Source organism: Lepidochelys olivacea (genome assembly GCF_965140295.1).
Source record: "Lepidochelys olivacea isolate rLepOli2 genome assembly, chromosome: 7".
NCBI lineage: Eukaryota > Metazoa > Chordata > Testudines > Cheloniidae > Lepidochelys > Lepidochelys olivacea.
This window is the reverse complement of record NC_140417.1, coordinates 105,624,474-105,640,853: the sequence shown is the minus strand read 5'-3', so window position 1 is coordinate 105,640,853 and position 16,380 is coordinate 105,624,474. Positions and strand designations below refer to the sequence as shown.

Genomic DNA, 16,380 nt, shown 5'->3' with positions numbered 1-16,380 from the left:
GGTTGTCAATTTCCAATTGAATTTTAATTAAATTGTATTATGTTAGCACCCAAACGTCCCAATGGGGACCCATTGTGCTGGGCGCTACACAAACATACAAGAGACAATTCCTGCCCTGAAGGGCTAGTCTTCACCCATCACCTCCTTCCTCCAGATGTAGTTTAGTGCATGGTTTCTAGCACAGTACTGATAAAATAATTATCAAAATTTACAGGACAGGAGAGAAGATGGGTTTGCTCTTCCCTCTGTTGAGGAACTGAAATTTCACTGCTGACGTTTATCTCGGACTTAGTTAAAAATGGAATAAAACTCTGTAAGAGTGATAATGGGATCTCACCTTGTAATCACTCAATAACATTTAGCTAGTTCATGTAGATACAGGAACTGATTAAGACATAGGCACTATGGGTATGTCTACACTGCAATTAAACAGGCACGGCTGGCCCATATCACCCGACTCAGGCTCATGTTTAATTGTGGTGTAGACATTCAGGCTCAGGCCCCCAATTAAACAGCTCCTTAGCCCAAGCCACACGAGCCCATCAGCTTACATAGGCCAGCCATAGGTATTTAACTGCAGTGTAGACATATCCTATGGGGCCAATCCAATGCCAACCGAAGTCAATGGCAGTCTTCCCACTGGGTCAGTGGGTGTTGGATCAGACCTCAGAGGCACAAGCCTAGTGTCTCAGCTCAAGAGTTATGTGAGGACATCAACTGATGATCTGACTTTATATTTCTAAAAGCCTGAAAACGTGACCCAAGCGATATCAGTGCCTGAGTCCGTAGACAGCCTTTAACTATAGTTCTGCTCTCAAATGGGAGAGCTGCCCCATGCATTTTAATGGGTTATTAATTCAGCATACTGCTGTTCTGGGGGCCTCTGACAACACTCACTCACAGGGATAGTATGCGTGGGTAGCCCTTGCTGCCATCACCCTATAATGTTTTTTCTGGGGTGGTAACCTGCCCAAACAAACATGTTTGTGGACCCTACCAGCGTAGTAGATGCCTTTTCCGTGGGTGAGCCATGGCAGTGTGGCAGGGCACACTGAAACCCATGAAGCGTGTGTCTAGCGCTGGAATTATTTGGTGCAGCCCTGTTTTGGATAGCCTCGTTAGAATTATGTGCTTCCCCTCACCCCCATTTTTGTGGTCCTCAATATATTGCCTTTATCTTTGAAACTGTGTATTTGGCCAGATGTGTCTAGCTCAGTAGTAAAGGAGAACTAACGTCAAAAGTTCTCCAGTGCTATAAAAAATTGGAGGAAGTACACCACTGTAGATTCTTGCCACTTGTGTGTGGCATTAGAGGCTACCTAGAGAGGCATGGCCCACAACCACAAGCTACAGCATACATGGGAAACTTTGGCCCAAACTGTGTGGTCCTTATAACATCAGTGAAGACTATCTACTCTTCCACTAACCTCTCAGGTCCCCTCACCGCTTTCCTGTGCAAGGTAGGGACCTTTTACCGAAGACCTCGTCCTTGAAGGATGGTGAAGCCCTACCCTGCAGGTGGTTGAACTGCCCTGAAAATATATATTTGACAAAATGTGTTGTTGCCATGAAGGGACTGTGGATCATGCTGCACAGCTTCACTCTGCTCCTCAGGGCCTCTGTTCTTTGCCTTTGCTACCCTCTGCACCACAGTGCAAACGAGAGCACAGTACAAATCCCTCTCTACTGACAGCCTGCTAGGGCACAGCTGCCCATGGAAGAGCTAAAACATAAATGGAAAAAAACGCTGTTTGTGTCTAATACACAGGAAAAATAGTTCAAGAACAGTTTATCTTTGTAAAAGTTCAACCCCATACCACTGCCAAAGTCAGCAAGTCCAAGGATGACCTGTTAAGTAAGTGTTAGCTGTGGAAGTTAAATATGCCCCAGACATTTTAGCTTAGTACTTTACCAAGTCTTTCCAAGATTTTAACAAACAAACAAAAAAACCTTGTATAAAGAAAAGGAGGACTTGTGGCACCTTAGAGACTAACCAACTTATTTGAGCATAAGCTTTCATGAGCTACAGCTCACTTCATCGGATGCATTCAGTGGAAAATACAGTGGGGAGATTTATATACACAGAGAACATGAAACAATGGGTGTTACCATACACACTGTAACGAGAGTGATCAGGTAAGGTGAGCTATTACCAACAGGAGAGTGCGGGGTGGGGGAGGAGAGGAGGGAAGAAAATAACAGAACGCCACTAGCCATCACCTTCAGCCCCCAACTAAAACCTCTCCAACGCATCATCAAGGATCTACAACCTATCCTGACGGATGACCCATCACTCTCACAGATCTTGGGAGACAAGCCAGTCCTTGCTTACAGATAGCCCCTCAACCTGAAGCAAATACTCACCAGCAACCACACACCACACAACAGAACCACTAACCCAGGAACCTAACCTTGCAACAAAGCCCGTAGACAACTGTGTGTCCACATATCTATTCAGGGGACACCATTATAGGGCCTAATCACATCAGCCACACTATCAGAGGCTCGTTCACCTGCACATCTACCTGCACATCTGTGATATATGCCATCATGTGCCAGAAATGCCCCTCTGCCATGTACATTGGCCAAACTGGACAGTCTCTATGTAAAAGAATAAATGGACACAAATCAGATGTCAAGAATTATAACATTCATAAACCAGTCAGAGAACACTTCAATCTCTTTGGTCACTCGATTACAGACCTAAAAGTGGCAATTCTTCAACAAAAAACCTTCAGAAACAGACTCCAACGAGAGACTGCTGAATTGGAATTAATTTGAAAACTGGATACAATTAACTTAGGCTTGAATAAAGACTGGGAGTGGATGGGTCATTAAACAAAGTAAAACTATTTCCCCATGTTTATTCCCCCCAACTCTCCCGCTGTTCCTCAGACATTCTTGTCAACTGCTGGAAATGGCCCACCTTGATCGTCACTACAAAAGGTTCCCCCCGCTCCCCCACGGCTCTCCTGCTGGTAATAGCTCATCTTACCTGATTACTCTCGTTACAGTGTGTATGGTAACACCCATTGTTTCATGTTCTCTGTGTATATAAATCTCCCCACTGTATTTTCCACTGAATGCATCCAATGAAGTAAGTTGTAGCTCATGAAAGCTTATGCTCAAATAAATTGGTTAGTCTCTAAGCCCTGGTCTACACTAGGATTTTAGGTCGAATTTAGCAGCGTTAAATCGATGTAAACCTGCACCCATCCACACGATGAAGCCCTTTATTTCGACTTAAAGGGCTCTTAAAATCGCTTTCCTTACTCCACCCCTGACAAGTGGATTAGCGCTTAAATTGGCCTTGCTGGGTCAAATTTGGGGTAGTGTGGACACAATTCAACAGTATTGGCCTCCGGGATCTATCCCAGAGTGCTCCATTGTGACCGCTCTGGACAGCACTCTCAACTCAGATGCACTGGCCAGGTAGACAGGAAAAGAACCGCGAACTTTTGAATCTCATTTTCTGTTTGGCCAGCATGGCAAGCTGCAGGTGACCATGCAGAGCTCATCAGCAGAGGTGACCATGATGGAGTCCCAGAATCGCAAAAGAGCTCCAGCATGGACTGAACGGGAGGTATGGGATCTGATCGCTGTATGGGGACAGGAATCCGTGCTATCAGAACTCTGTTCCAGTTTTCGAAATGCCAAAACCTTTGTCAAAATCTCCCAGGGCATGAAGGACAGAGGCCATAACAGGGACCCGAAGCAGTGCTGCAACACTATGCGGTCCCACCAGTCTGTGCTTGTTTCCTGAGCCCAGAATCGGCATTCCACAGCATGAACCTGCCCCATTAGCACCATGATGCATGCATTGGCAGCGCCCATGCTTTCAGAGAAATCTGTGTCCATGTCCTGATCACTCATGTGACCGCGCTGACGTCGCCTCCTCGCCCGGTATCGCTCTGCCAGGTTCTGGTGCTGCATATACTGCTGGATAATGCGTGTGGTGTTTAACGTGCTCCTAATTGCCAAAGTGAGCTGAGCGGCCTCCATGCTTGCCTTGGTATGGCGTCCGCACAGACAAAAGGCGCGGAACGATTGTCTGCCGTTGCTCTGACGGAGGGACGGGTGACTGACGACATGGCTTACAGGGTTGGCTTACAGGGAATTAAAATCAACAAGGGGGTGGCTTTACATCAAGGAGTATTTCAGGCAGGACTTCACGGAGGGTTCCAATAAGAAATGGTGCACCTAAGTTATTGTTCTTATTGGAACAAGGAGGTTAGTTTGGCCTCTGATTGATACATGGCTAGATTTACCTCGCTGCACCTTCTCTGTGAGTGACTGCAGTGTGACCTAGAGGAAGGAGTCCCCTAGACAGGGGAGGGGGGGGAGCAAATGAGTACAAAACAAAGCTGGTCTATTTCTTGTTTTGATCCACTCCATCTATCTTTTACATCTTTGGCTGGCAGCAGACGGTGCAGAAGACTGCTAGCCATCCTCATCTCTTGCCTGCCCGGCAGAAGATGGTACAATAGGACTGCTAGCAATCCGTATAGCCTGCCTGCTCACCATAAGACGGTTCAATAGGACTGACTGCAGGACTAAAGAGAATGACCTGGTCAAGTCACTTCTAATGTAGTCCCTGCACCCATGTCTGCCCAGGCGCTCCTGGCCGACGTGACCAGGAGCACCTCGGACATGACGATGACGGCTACCAGTCCTATTGTACCGCATGCTGCCACAAGGCAATGGGTTGCTGCTGCTGTGTAGCAATGCAGTACCATGTCTGCCAGCACCCAGGAGACATACGGTGACGGTTACCTGAGCGGGCTCCATGCTTGCCGTGGTATGGCGTCTGCACAGGTAACTCAAGAAAAAAGGCGCGAAACGATTGTCTGCTGCTGCTTTCACGGAGGGAGGGAGGGAACGGGGGCCTGACGATATGTACCCAGAACCACCCGCGACAATGTTTTAGCCCCATCAGGCATTGGGATCTCAACCCAGAATTCCAATGGGCAGTGAAGACTGCGGGAACTGTGGGATAGCTACCCACAGTGCAACACTCCGGAAGTCGGCGCTTGCCTCGGTACTGTGGAAGCGAGTTAATGCACTTAGAGCATTTTCTGTGGGGGGACACACACTCAAATTTATAAAACCGATTTCTACAAAACAGACTTCTATAAATTCGATCTAATTTCGTAGTGTAGACATACCCTAAGGTGCCACAAGTCCTCCTTTTCTTTTTGCGGATACAGACTAACACGGCTGCTACTCTGAAACCTTGTATAATTTGCTTATTTGTGGGCCATTACCAATCTTCCTTTTAAATATTCTGCCCCTTTGGAGATGTAAACCCTACTACCCATTGTTCCTAATCTGAATTGAAGCACTACCCAGTGCCAGTTATTTTTTTTCAAATATTATTAAAATTGAAAATTTCAGAACACTTGGAATGAAGCCATAAATATTTACAAAATCTAAAGTTAATTATAAATCAATAAAGCTACAGGGATTTTACAAGTATTAACACTTATACCAGAAAAGAACTAGACCTTGGGCATATAAACAGTATAAGTACACTTATTACAGCTTAAAAAAAAAAACAACTCTTGTTTCTAGTGAGAAAGAATTCCACGCATTGCTTTATTGCTAACCTTTCAACAGGATCCCTTAGCATGACGATAAGTTTGGCATGGGGCTGGAAAGCATGGATGAAATCCTGGATTAAAAATGGAGGTTCTCCATCAGTACTGTTGTCATAGAAGAAAACCCAGGCATTGTTATCCCACATTGTAGAAGCACTGGCCTCTCCTAGAAATGAAAAGTATTTACAATGAGTATCTTTGACTAGTTTTTTTTCTTTACATTGGCACAAAAGATATAGATCCTGATCCTCAGCTGGTGTAAATCAGTCTGGCTTCATTGACTTTGATGGACTTAATGCTGATTTACACTGGCTGAAGATCTGGCCCATCTTTCTGCAGAATCAGGAAGCTCTTACTGTTTAAATGTAGTTATAGTTAGAGACATTTATATAATTACACAAATTATCACTATCATTATGCCAATATATTTAACTTTAAAAGGGTGTGATCAATTATATAATGGACAAAATTTGTACTCTAGTGGTACTATAACTATTTCCTACTGTCCAGACAGGAAGAACTTATATCCCATCAAGATTTTCAATTCCACCTTATCTTGAAGATACTTTCTAAGAGTTATTTTTAACACTTCCCTAATTGCAGGGAAGTAAGCCCTAAGTGAATGACATCATTTGTAACTGGCCAGCCAGATAAAAATGTAAAGAACCAGACCAGACCAATCAGTGTTGCTTAGCCCATGAACTGAGGATCTGAGAGATCCACAGGCAATGTGGGAATAAAAGCATCAGTCAGCTTTGCTGTGTTACAGTGTATTGAATCTTTCCTTCTCCTCGGTTATTATTGGAGCTTTATTGTACACCATAAGAGATACTGTACAATAGCATCATGTCCCATAGTCTCAAGTACAGATATGCACTTAAAAGGAAGACAAAATAAACTGATTTCACAATGAATAATAAAATACAGTTAAAGACCAGATTCTGATGTCTTTAGGTCAAGAAAAAATCTTACTCTGAAAGCAGTGTTATTTATTTTAATAGGACTACTCCTGGAGTAGGCTGCTACTCAGTAACTACTCAACTGAGTAAAGGATATCAGAATCTAGCCAATAGTGCCACATACTACATCTATCTTTTAAAACTGTACTGTCTCCTTCTGCTGAGTAACACTAAAATTTATGAGACAAAATTTGATTCAACAAAATGTACGCTTTAGCCTTTTTCAAGCTCTCTCTTTTTGCCAGTGTGGGAGGCACTAATTTCTGTTAATGAGTTTCTGAACCAAAAGGGATGAGGAAAAAAACACCTTGTAATTGATAGTTCTGTGATTTAATCATGTACAAGTACATATATGCAAATATATTCTTATTGTAAGGAATTTTCCTTTTCTCTTTCTTTGCCTCCTCTTCTTCTTTGCATTTGAATCCTCATTTTGGAAAAATCCAATCAAGTTTTTAAATTTAAAATAAAAATTGCCAAAGCCTTTATACTAAATAAGCATTTATCACTTTCTTTAGACTCCACTTTTACTTAATGTACTTCCCTAAAAGAGCCTGAAAGTCATTAGAGACCAGAATTATTTACTGATATTCTCATTCCCATTGTTTTGACAGGAGATGCTGGGGCTCTACAGTCTAAGACTGGAAGTCCAGAAGATCTTTGATTTCTCATTCCAAATCAATTATAAACACTATTACATGACCTTGAGCAGATTATCTGACATGTTAGTTCAGTAGCGGTCAGTTCAGCTCAAAAGCTGGATAAAGTGGAACCGCAAAAGACTAAATGCAGCATTGGAGCAAAATCCCCCCACCAAACCAGGAGTGAGAGTCTGTATTTGTATTAGCAGTGTAACAAACAAGGTCCAGTGCTGTAAATATGTGTGAAGGCATATGTGGAATATAAATCTTGCATGGACTGAATAAGAGCAGTGCATTTAGATATATGAGTACTCTGACAATCCAGATTGGCACAGCTTCACTGAAGTCTATGAATTACACCGATTTTAAAACAGAGAATTTCCCCCACAGCTCCAGCCAATTTAAGAGCTCTGTTAGGCCCCAGATGCATTGGAACTAATGTTGTCCTACTGTGTGGGAAGAGGGTAGGAAGTGAGGAATCCAGACAGACAGTGGGCTCCATCCATCCTATTGCACAGAGGTGTTTGGGGGGCCAAGCAGCTGTCCAGGGCACGGGTGCAGGCACAAGCATGAGTCCATATATTCATGAATCTACCCACCAAGGAAGCAGTGGGCAGCAGCTACAGAGGCTACAGTAACTGTGCCAGAAAGCCTCTGAAAATAATCAGCAGCCTTTCATCCATCTAGCCAGCCAGCTATCCCACAGACATAAGCGTGGTGTCTGAACAATTAAAATAGTCCTTCTCGCCTGCACTCATTTGGAACTCTTCTGCACAACAACCCACATAGGACCAGAATCTGCTGTCCTTACCTACAAGAATAAGAATAGTGGAGTCTAGTCCTTACTTTGCATGTGGATTTGGCCCACATGTTTACTTTTGTATACTTGCTCTCAGTTTACTCATTCAGGGGAGTGAACTTTAAGCTAAAGATGCTGGTTTTTGTGCTGTTAATTCAGTATAGCTTGTGTTCGGAACCAAAACAGGATGACTGTGAGGAGCTAAAAGGAAAAAGAAATTAATTCCTACTCATTTGACAGTGTCTCTTTACACCGAATACAGATCTAATATCTGTAAAGAGAGTACCCTATTCAACACATGTTGAATTAATCACTGTTATATCCCCTGCATTTATATATCAAATTATCATAGCACAATCAAATATATACCAATTTTTCCTATGGACTTAAAGCACATACTGTATGATTAAACTGCCTACTTTCATTAAAGAATAAATTTACACTGTCCTTATCTTGAGATTAATGGAATAAAATCATGTCATGTTTTCATAAAACATTCTTGTGAATTTATCAGATTAATGATTGTAAATAAAAAAGTCCTGCTTAGAATGCCTGAAGCTAGAATAGCAGTGTACTTTATAGGTCTTCTAAAGATCTACTGTTTTATTTGAGAAAATATATTACCCAATAAAGGTATGACTCAAAGATGGTTAGAATTTGAAAATACTGTTACATGACAAAAGTTAAAGGAATGTTTATAGTTTTAATTAAATTTCCCTTTTTAATAATCTGAAGTTTAACAATGCAGCATTCTAAGGAAACCGGATTTTCATGCATCATGTAGACTGTCTCTAGACTAGACTGTTTTTTACTGAGGTCATAAAAAACTGATTTAATGAGCATAATAATTCAGAACTTTTCCTGCAAACTTAACAAGGGCCAAAGTAACCTTAGCGATAAGGGAAACTGAGAATACAGAAAAAACATGAACTTTAGAAAAAGTTGTAACAAGAGGTAAAAGTACTTAAAAATGTACGCTGCTAATTTAAATAAGTGAACTGAATTTATCTAAGTGTTCAATACTGTGAAAGTATTGTAGACTGTAATATAAAAAGCAGGACTATCTGCAGATGTCCCTGATGGCAGAACTTCACAGGACCCAATACTGCAGTCTTGCCAGGCACAGCACATCCATTTAGGTAAATGAAAGCAACCTGCCTCCAGAGGAAAACAAATAATGCACCTATCTGTAGATGGGGGCCTTAACTGACATGAATGACCTCTGCTATGATTAACTTACCCCGGACACAAGACACTTTGATTAAGCTGATTTTACCATCACTATAAATGTTACAACTAATATAGTACCATTGACATATTTTCATAAGTAGTATTTGCAGTACCAATGATGATGTGGTTCATCTTGCTGTGCCCTTTTGTTACATCACTCTGTAACACACCCTGAATCTGATGTGCAGCCAAGTCAAACAGATCAAGGTAATCTTCCACTGGGTAGCGATCATGAAATCCATCCCTCAGACGAATTATTCCTAAAAACAAAACCCTAATGAGTAAAAAAAGAAGCTAGAAAATGAAACTCAAAAGCCAGATCCACAGTTGGAGTAAATCAGCAAAACTCCATTGACATCAATAAATCTACAGCATTTCACACCAGCAGAGAATTAAGCCAAGGAGCATAACATTAAGATAAAAAGCCAATTATGAAGTAGTTGTGATTCAAGATACTACAATACTAAGATATAAATTCATTCTGAGAGGAAATATTTTGAAGTGCTATGTTTTATAGACCCTGAATGAATAGCTTGAACTTTCTTCTAAGTTTAGCTTTTGAAATGAACATAGAGGGCCAGATTCTGCTCATTTACACCAGGGTAACTGGAGTCACTTGACTTTGGTTTACACTGGTGTGCCTGAGAGAAAAATCTGGCCCTGAATCTGTCAATTACACCCACATTTAACAAATCAGAAAATCAGCAGATTAACAACATGGACTGTCTTCCAAATTTGAAGCAAACAGCACCTTTCTGCAATTCTTGGCTTCGACAACAATTTTGCCTAAGGGTGAATGGATTTCACAGACACTTTCAAACAAGATGGGAAGGGGAATTAAAAAATCTGGAGGAGATGTTTTGTTTATTAATTCTTTTCACCTACCAATCTAATTAACAATAATAGTAAATTGAACTGGTAACAAGATTATTTCAAGGTATAATTCCTATTTTATTCTTTTGGGGTGGATCCAATTCCTATGAAAGCCAATAGCAAAACACTCCAATCCCTATGCTACTTTTTCCTCTATATTCACCTTGCAGTATCACCAGCCCTCATTCTTCATCTCCAGCATCACCGGCCCCTCTTAGGTATCCTCTGCTCCTTTTCCCTCTTTTGTGCCTGCTCTCTCCACTTGTTGCTGATCCTCTTCCCATTTCCCCATTCCCTCTTGTGTGTTCCCCCCAGTCTCTGCATTCCTGCTTCTTATTCTAGAGATTAGTAAGGCCCAGCTCTAAGAAGCTGCCCTTGCCTTACTTTGATTTACCCATCCTGGCTCTTCACTTGCAAATTACGCCAATTTAGATCTTTGGGAGTCTAAGTGCTAGGGAGTTTGTTAATGTAAGGAAATCTAATGTTACACTTTACCTCTGAATTTGGCCATCTCTCCCATATGCACCATCATGGCAGACACAATCAGCCGAGATGCTTTGGCTGACAAGCTCTACGTTTAAACATCTGGAGATTAGAAGCGGGGTATTCTCTGTGGAAGGTTCTAGGATCTGAAATTCACTCCCTCCATTGATCTGATAGAACTTGAGCCTATTAACCATCAGGTCATGATATATGGCTTATCATTTATTTCCAGGCTTTTGCCAGAAGGGCTGACTGTGAAGAATGAATTTGATTTTAATAGATTTTTAAGACTAGGCGAGAATGCATTATGATCATCTACTCTGACTTTCTGCTTTGTACAGCCCATAGAATTTCACCCAGTGATTCCTAAAGTAGAAGGAATTGTTTCTTTCCTATTATGTCTAATTTGGTGGGGGAAAATCTATTTGATTGTACTTGTGCTATACTGTGTGATTCCTAAATTATGACTGTGCACTCAAAATATCTGGTGGGCACATTTTAGAAATCTAAATATAATAATAAATTAAATACATTATTTATGGTAACAGACAAGGAAAAACTAATGTTGAAAAGGAGATATCTATCTATCCTTTCCTTCATTCATTTTGTTTCCCCGTATGTGTGTGAACACACACAAATATAAAATGTGTGTGTAAACAGATATAGATACCTCCTTTTCCATGTGTGCGGGGTCAAGATCTATATGTCTAACCAGAGAAATGCAGAGTGCCTCCAATCTCCGTTCAGCCAAATACTGAAATCCTAACTCAGGTTTTACTCAGTCTTCACTCAAGGATATTTATATAAATAAACCATTTGTGGTACATATATGAACATTACACAAAATATGACAGATGTTATTAGAAGTGAATCAGGAAAGTTGGGCTTTTCTAAAGTCTAGTCTACCCTACAGAGTTAGGTCAATGCAAGACAGCTTACATTGACCTAACTATGGAAGTGTCTACACTTAATTTCACTCCTGCTGACGTAACTGCCCTGCTATGCCGACTTAACTCCACCTCCATGAGCGGTGTACAGTCAAGGTCAATATAGTTAGGGCAACGCAGTGTCAGCGTAGACACTGCATTGCTTGTGTTGATTGTTACTAGCTTTCAGGAGCTATCCCACAATGCCCGACACTGACAGTACAATTGATACAAGTGCTCCCGGTGAGGATGTGCACCGCTGACATCAGGAGCAAACTGCAGACATGCACAAGCAATGTGATTACTGTGGTGACTGTATGCCAACATATGTTAAGTCAACTTAATTTTGTAGCGTAGGCATGGCCTAAGTCTGAGCCAACTTTCTACAGAGCTGCTGTTCCAGAAATGAAACACTGTTGTGTTTTCACTAAGGGCTACTTTTCAAGGGAGTTTAAAGAAGAAAACAAATAAAATCTAAAAAGGGCACGTAACAATTTCCCTGTGCAGGATATAAAATCCCAGCAAAATAAAAAGATAAAACACGTTAGCATATGCTAATGCAAAAAGTATATGCTTTTAAACCAAACTAAGGAATACAATCATAAAAATGTACAACTTGAAAGGACCTTGACATGTCATTTGGTCCTGTCCCCTGCATTGAAGCAGGACAAAGTACTACCCTGACAGGTGTTTGTCTAACCCTTTTCTTAAAAACCTCCAACGATAGAGACTCCCCAGCCTTTCTAAGTAATTTATTCCTGTGCTGAACTACCCTTACATTTAGGAAGTTTTTCCTAATGTCTAACCAAAATCTCCATTGCTGCAATTTAAGCCCATCGCTTCTTGTCCTGTCCTCAGTGGTTATAAAGAACAATTTATCACCCTCCTCTTTATAACAATTTTACATACTTGAAGATTTATGTCCCCCCTCAGTCTTCTCTTCCATAGACTAAACAAACTCAGTTTCTCCCTCGTAGGTCACTTTTTTTCATAGATATTAAGGTCAGAAGGGACCATTATGATCATCTAGTCCGACCTCCTGCACAACGCAGGCCACAGAATCTCACCCACCCACTCCCGCAAAAAACCTCTCACCTATGTCTGAGCTATTGAAGTCCGCAAATCATGGTTTAAAGACTTCAAGGAGCAGAGAATCCTCCAGCAAGTGACCCGTGCCCCATGCTACAGAGGAAGGCGAAAAACCTCCAAGGTCTCTTCCAATCTCCCCTGGAGGAAAATTCCTTCCCAAACCCAAATATGGCGATCAGCTAAACCCTGAGCATATGGGCAAGGTTCACCAGCCAAATACCCAGGAAAGAATTTTCTGTAGTAACTCAGATCCCACCCCATATAAAATCCCATCACAGGCCATTGGGCCTATTTACCATTAATATTTAAAGATCAATTAATTGCCAAAATCATGTTATCCCATCATACCATCTCCTCCATAAACTTATTGAGTTTAAACTTGAAGCCAGATAGGTCTTTTGCCCCCACTGCTTCCCTTGGAAGGCTGTTCCAGAACTTTACTCCTCTGATGGTTAGAAACCTTCGTCTAATTTCAAGTCTAAACTTCCCAATAGCCAGTTTATATCCATTTGTTCTTGTGTCCACATTGGTACTGAGCTTAAATAATTCCTCTCCCTCTCCGGTATTTATCCCTCTGATATATTTATAGAGAGCAATCATATCTCCCTTCAACCTTCTTTTAGTTAGGCTAAACAAGCCAAGCTCCTTGAGTCTCCTTTCATAAGACAGGTTTTCCATGCCTCGGATCATCCTCGTAGCCCCTCTCTGTATCTGTTCCAATTTGAATTCATCCTTCTTAAATATGGGAGACCAGAACTGCACACAGTATTCCAGGTGAGGTCTCACCAGTGCCTTGTATAACGGGACTAAAACCTCCTTATTTCTACTGGAAATACCTCGCCTGATGCATCCCAAGACCGCATTAGCTTTTCTCACGGCCGTATCACATTGGCAGCTCATAGTCATCCTCTGGTCAACCAATACTCCAAGGTCCTTCTCCTCCTCCGTTACTTCTAATTGATGCATCCCCAGCTTATAACTAAAATTCTTGTTATTAATCCCTAAATGCATGACCGTACACTTCTCACTATTACATTTCATCCTATTACTATTACTCCAGTTTACAAGGTCATCCAAATCTTCCTGTATGATATCCCGGTCTCTCTCTAAATTGGCAATACCTCCCAGCTTTATATCATCCACAAACTTTATTAGCACACTCCCACTTTTTGTGCTGAGGTCCCAAAACCGATCCCTGAGGAACTCCACCGGTAACCTCCCTCCAGCCTGACAGTAGGACCCGCTGTAGTCTCCCTGTTAACAAATTCCTTATCCACCTTTCAATTTTCATATTGATCCCCATCTTTTCCAATTTAACTAATAATTCCCCATGTGGAACAGTATCAAACGCCTTACTGAAATCTAGGTAAATTAGATCCACTGTGTTTTCTAGGCTTTTAATCATTTTTGTTGCTCTCTTCTAGGTTTTCTTCAATTTAGCTACATCTTTCCTGAAGTGTGGTGCTCAAAACTGGACACAATACACCAGCTGATGTCTTGTCAGTGCTGAGTATAGGGGGGAGAATTACTCCTCATGTCTTGCATGCAACACTCCTGCTAATACATCCCTGAACAATGTTCACTTTTTTTTGCAACAGTTTAACATTGTTGATTCATATTTAGTTCGTGATCCACTATAACCCCCAGACCCATTTCTGCAGTCCTTCTTCCTAGGCAGTCATTTCCCATTTGGTATTTGTGCAGTTGATATTCCTTCCTAAGTGGAGTAGTTCGCATTTGTCCTTATTGAATTTCATCATTAAATTCAGACCATGTCTCCAGTTTGTCAAAACCATATTGCATACTAATCCTGTCCTCTAAAGCACTTACAACCCCTTCTAGCTTAATATCAATTACAAATGTTATGAGTGTACTCTCTATGCCATTATCCACATCATTGGTGAAGAAAATGAATAGAACCAGACCCAGGACAGATCTCTGTGAGATCCCACTCAATATGGCCTTCCAGCTTGATTGTGAATAATTGATAACTATTCTCTGAATATGGTTTTCCAGTCAGTTGTGCATGCACCTTATAGTAGGTTCATCTTGGCTATATTTCTCTAGTTTGTTTACGAGAAGGTTATGTGAGACAGTACCAAAAGCCTTACTAAAGTCAAGATATAACACATCTACCGCTTCCCCCCGCATCCACAAGTCTTGTTACCCTGTCAAAGAAGGATATTAGGTTGGTTTTACATAATTTGTTCTTGACAAATTCATATTAACTGTTGCTTATTACCTTATTTTCTTCTAGGTGCTTGCAAACTGATTGTTTTATTTGCTCGATGATCTTTCTGGGTACTGAAATTAAGCTGACTAGTCTATAATTTCCTGGATTGTCCTTATTTCCCTTTTTTTAGATGCGTACTATATTTGCCCTTTTCCAGTTCTTTGGTATTTCTCCCCTCCTCCTCGGATATACTCCTCTATCATTTTATCAAAAGTTAATGGGGGACTTACTCATAATTTGAAAAGAAGGGACTACTCTTTGAAGAGTTATGCTTCCATTTCAGTAGCTGCACTTCTTTTGAAATGTTAGAATACATGTTTACTCACCAAATCGCTTTCTTGTCCACCAGTGTGGTTCTTTAATTGCTGAGAATCTAACGTCTGGGTGTAACCTGAGCCTGTCATAAAGATCAGTTGTTCCACATTTTGGCTGGCCTATTATGTAGAAATGAGGAAGACAGCGCAGCCGATAGTGCTTATCCTTATAATGATACAAGTGGTTCCAAAATACTTTTCTGAGGTAATCAAATATGGTCCGAAAACGCTTTGAATACAGTGCATATGAGTTTGTTGTGTAAGGATCTGTGGTAGTATTGCCTCTATATTCTTCATACCAACAAGGATTCTTGCTATTTGGAAGGAATTTATTAGGAATTACTGAAAACATCTGCAACATAAAGAACAGTAATTTCAGTCAAGGCAGCAGCAAAGTTTATAATCACACTTTCTTATTTAACACAATTAGTGAACACAATGCAACCACTATCATCATAATCTTTCTATTTTTTTTTTTTTTTTTTTTTTTGGCAATTGCACAGTAGAGATAAACCTCTCCTGCTGACCGAACTGGAGTCAGATCCTGCACAGCTGCATGAGGTGGAGAGAGGGTGCAGAGCTAGATGGAGAAAGGAGAATATTCATACACTCACTGGTTTTAAGGCCAGAAGAGACAACTATGATCATCTAGTTTGACTTCCTGCATAACATAAGCCATAGAATTTCACTCAGTAATTCCTACAGTGGAGGAATACTTCCTCCTGAATCCATAAGTGAATGTGATAAATCCCAGTAATTTACGGTCAAAGTACTGCACTTAATCAAGAGTCATACAATGCCTCTCACAGCTCCCCCGGAGAATATGCATCCCCGAACCACCCCAATGGCTGCTGGCACTTTTAGAGTCCAGCCCAATTCCTGTCGAAGACAATGGAAAGGCTCCCAGTGACATCAGTGGGGATTGGCTTAGGTCCTAAAGAAACAACTGAGTCCAGAAATATTTGAGAATAAAACTGAACAGATTTTCCATTGTATTGTATCACTTAATACCAGAAGTTTTGTTTTTGTTTTGTTTTGTTTTTTTTGAGGGGGGAGGGTCGCTGGGGGCGTTAATGAAGGAAAGATTGAGGACAAAATCAATGTAGTAAAAAACCGTCTTCTGCTGTTAGCTCTATCAGGTCTAACCAGAGGCACTGTATGATTCTTTCTTAAGTGCTGTACTTTGATGACAAATTGAGTGCTTCCAGCCTCCATTCAGCCAAATCCTGAAATCCT

The 16,380-nt window shown here is 41.1% G+C and overlaps 1 protein-coding gene across 5 annotated transcripts in view; it reads right to left on the bottom strand.

Moving 5' to 3' along the window:
* CHST15 (carbohydrate sulfotransferase 15) overlaps positions 1–16,380 on the bottom strand; it is a 98,920-nt gene that overhangs the window by 18,724 nt on the left and 63,816 nt on the right. For all 5 annotated transcript variants that reach the window (XM_084635626.1, XM_084635625.1, XM_084635628.1 and 2 more), the window contains exons 3-5: positions 15,157–15,496; positions 9,340–9,486; positions 5,607–5,763 (exon numbers count right to left, since the gene is read on the bottom strand). In XM_084635626.1, coding sequence (XP_084491752.1) covers positions 5,607–5,763; positions 9,340–9,486; positions 15,157–15,496 — 644 coding nt within the window. The remainder of the gene's footprint in view (positions 1–5,606; positions 5,764–9,339; positions 9,487–15,156; positions 15,497–16,380) is intronic.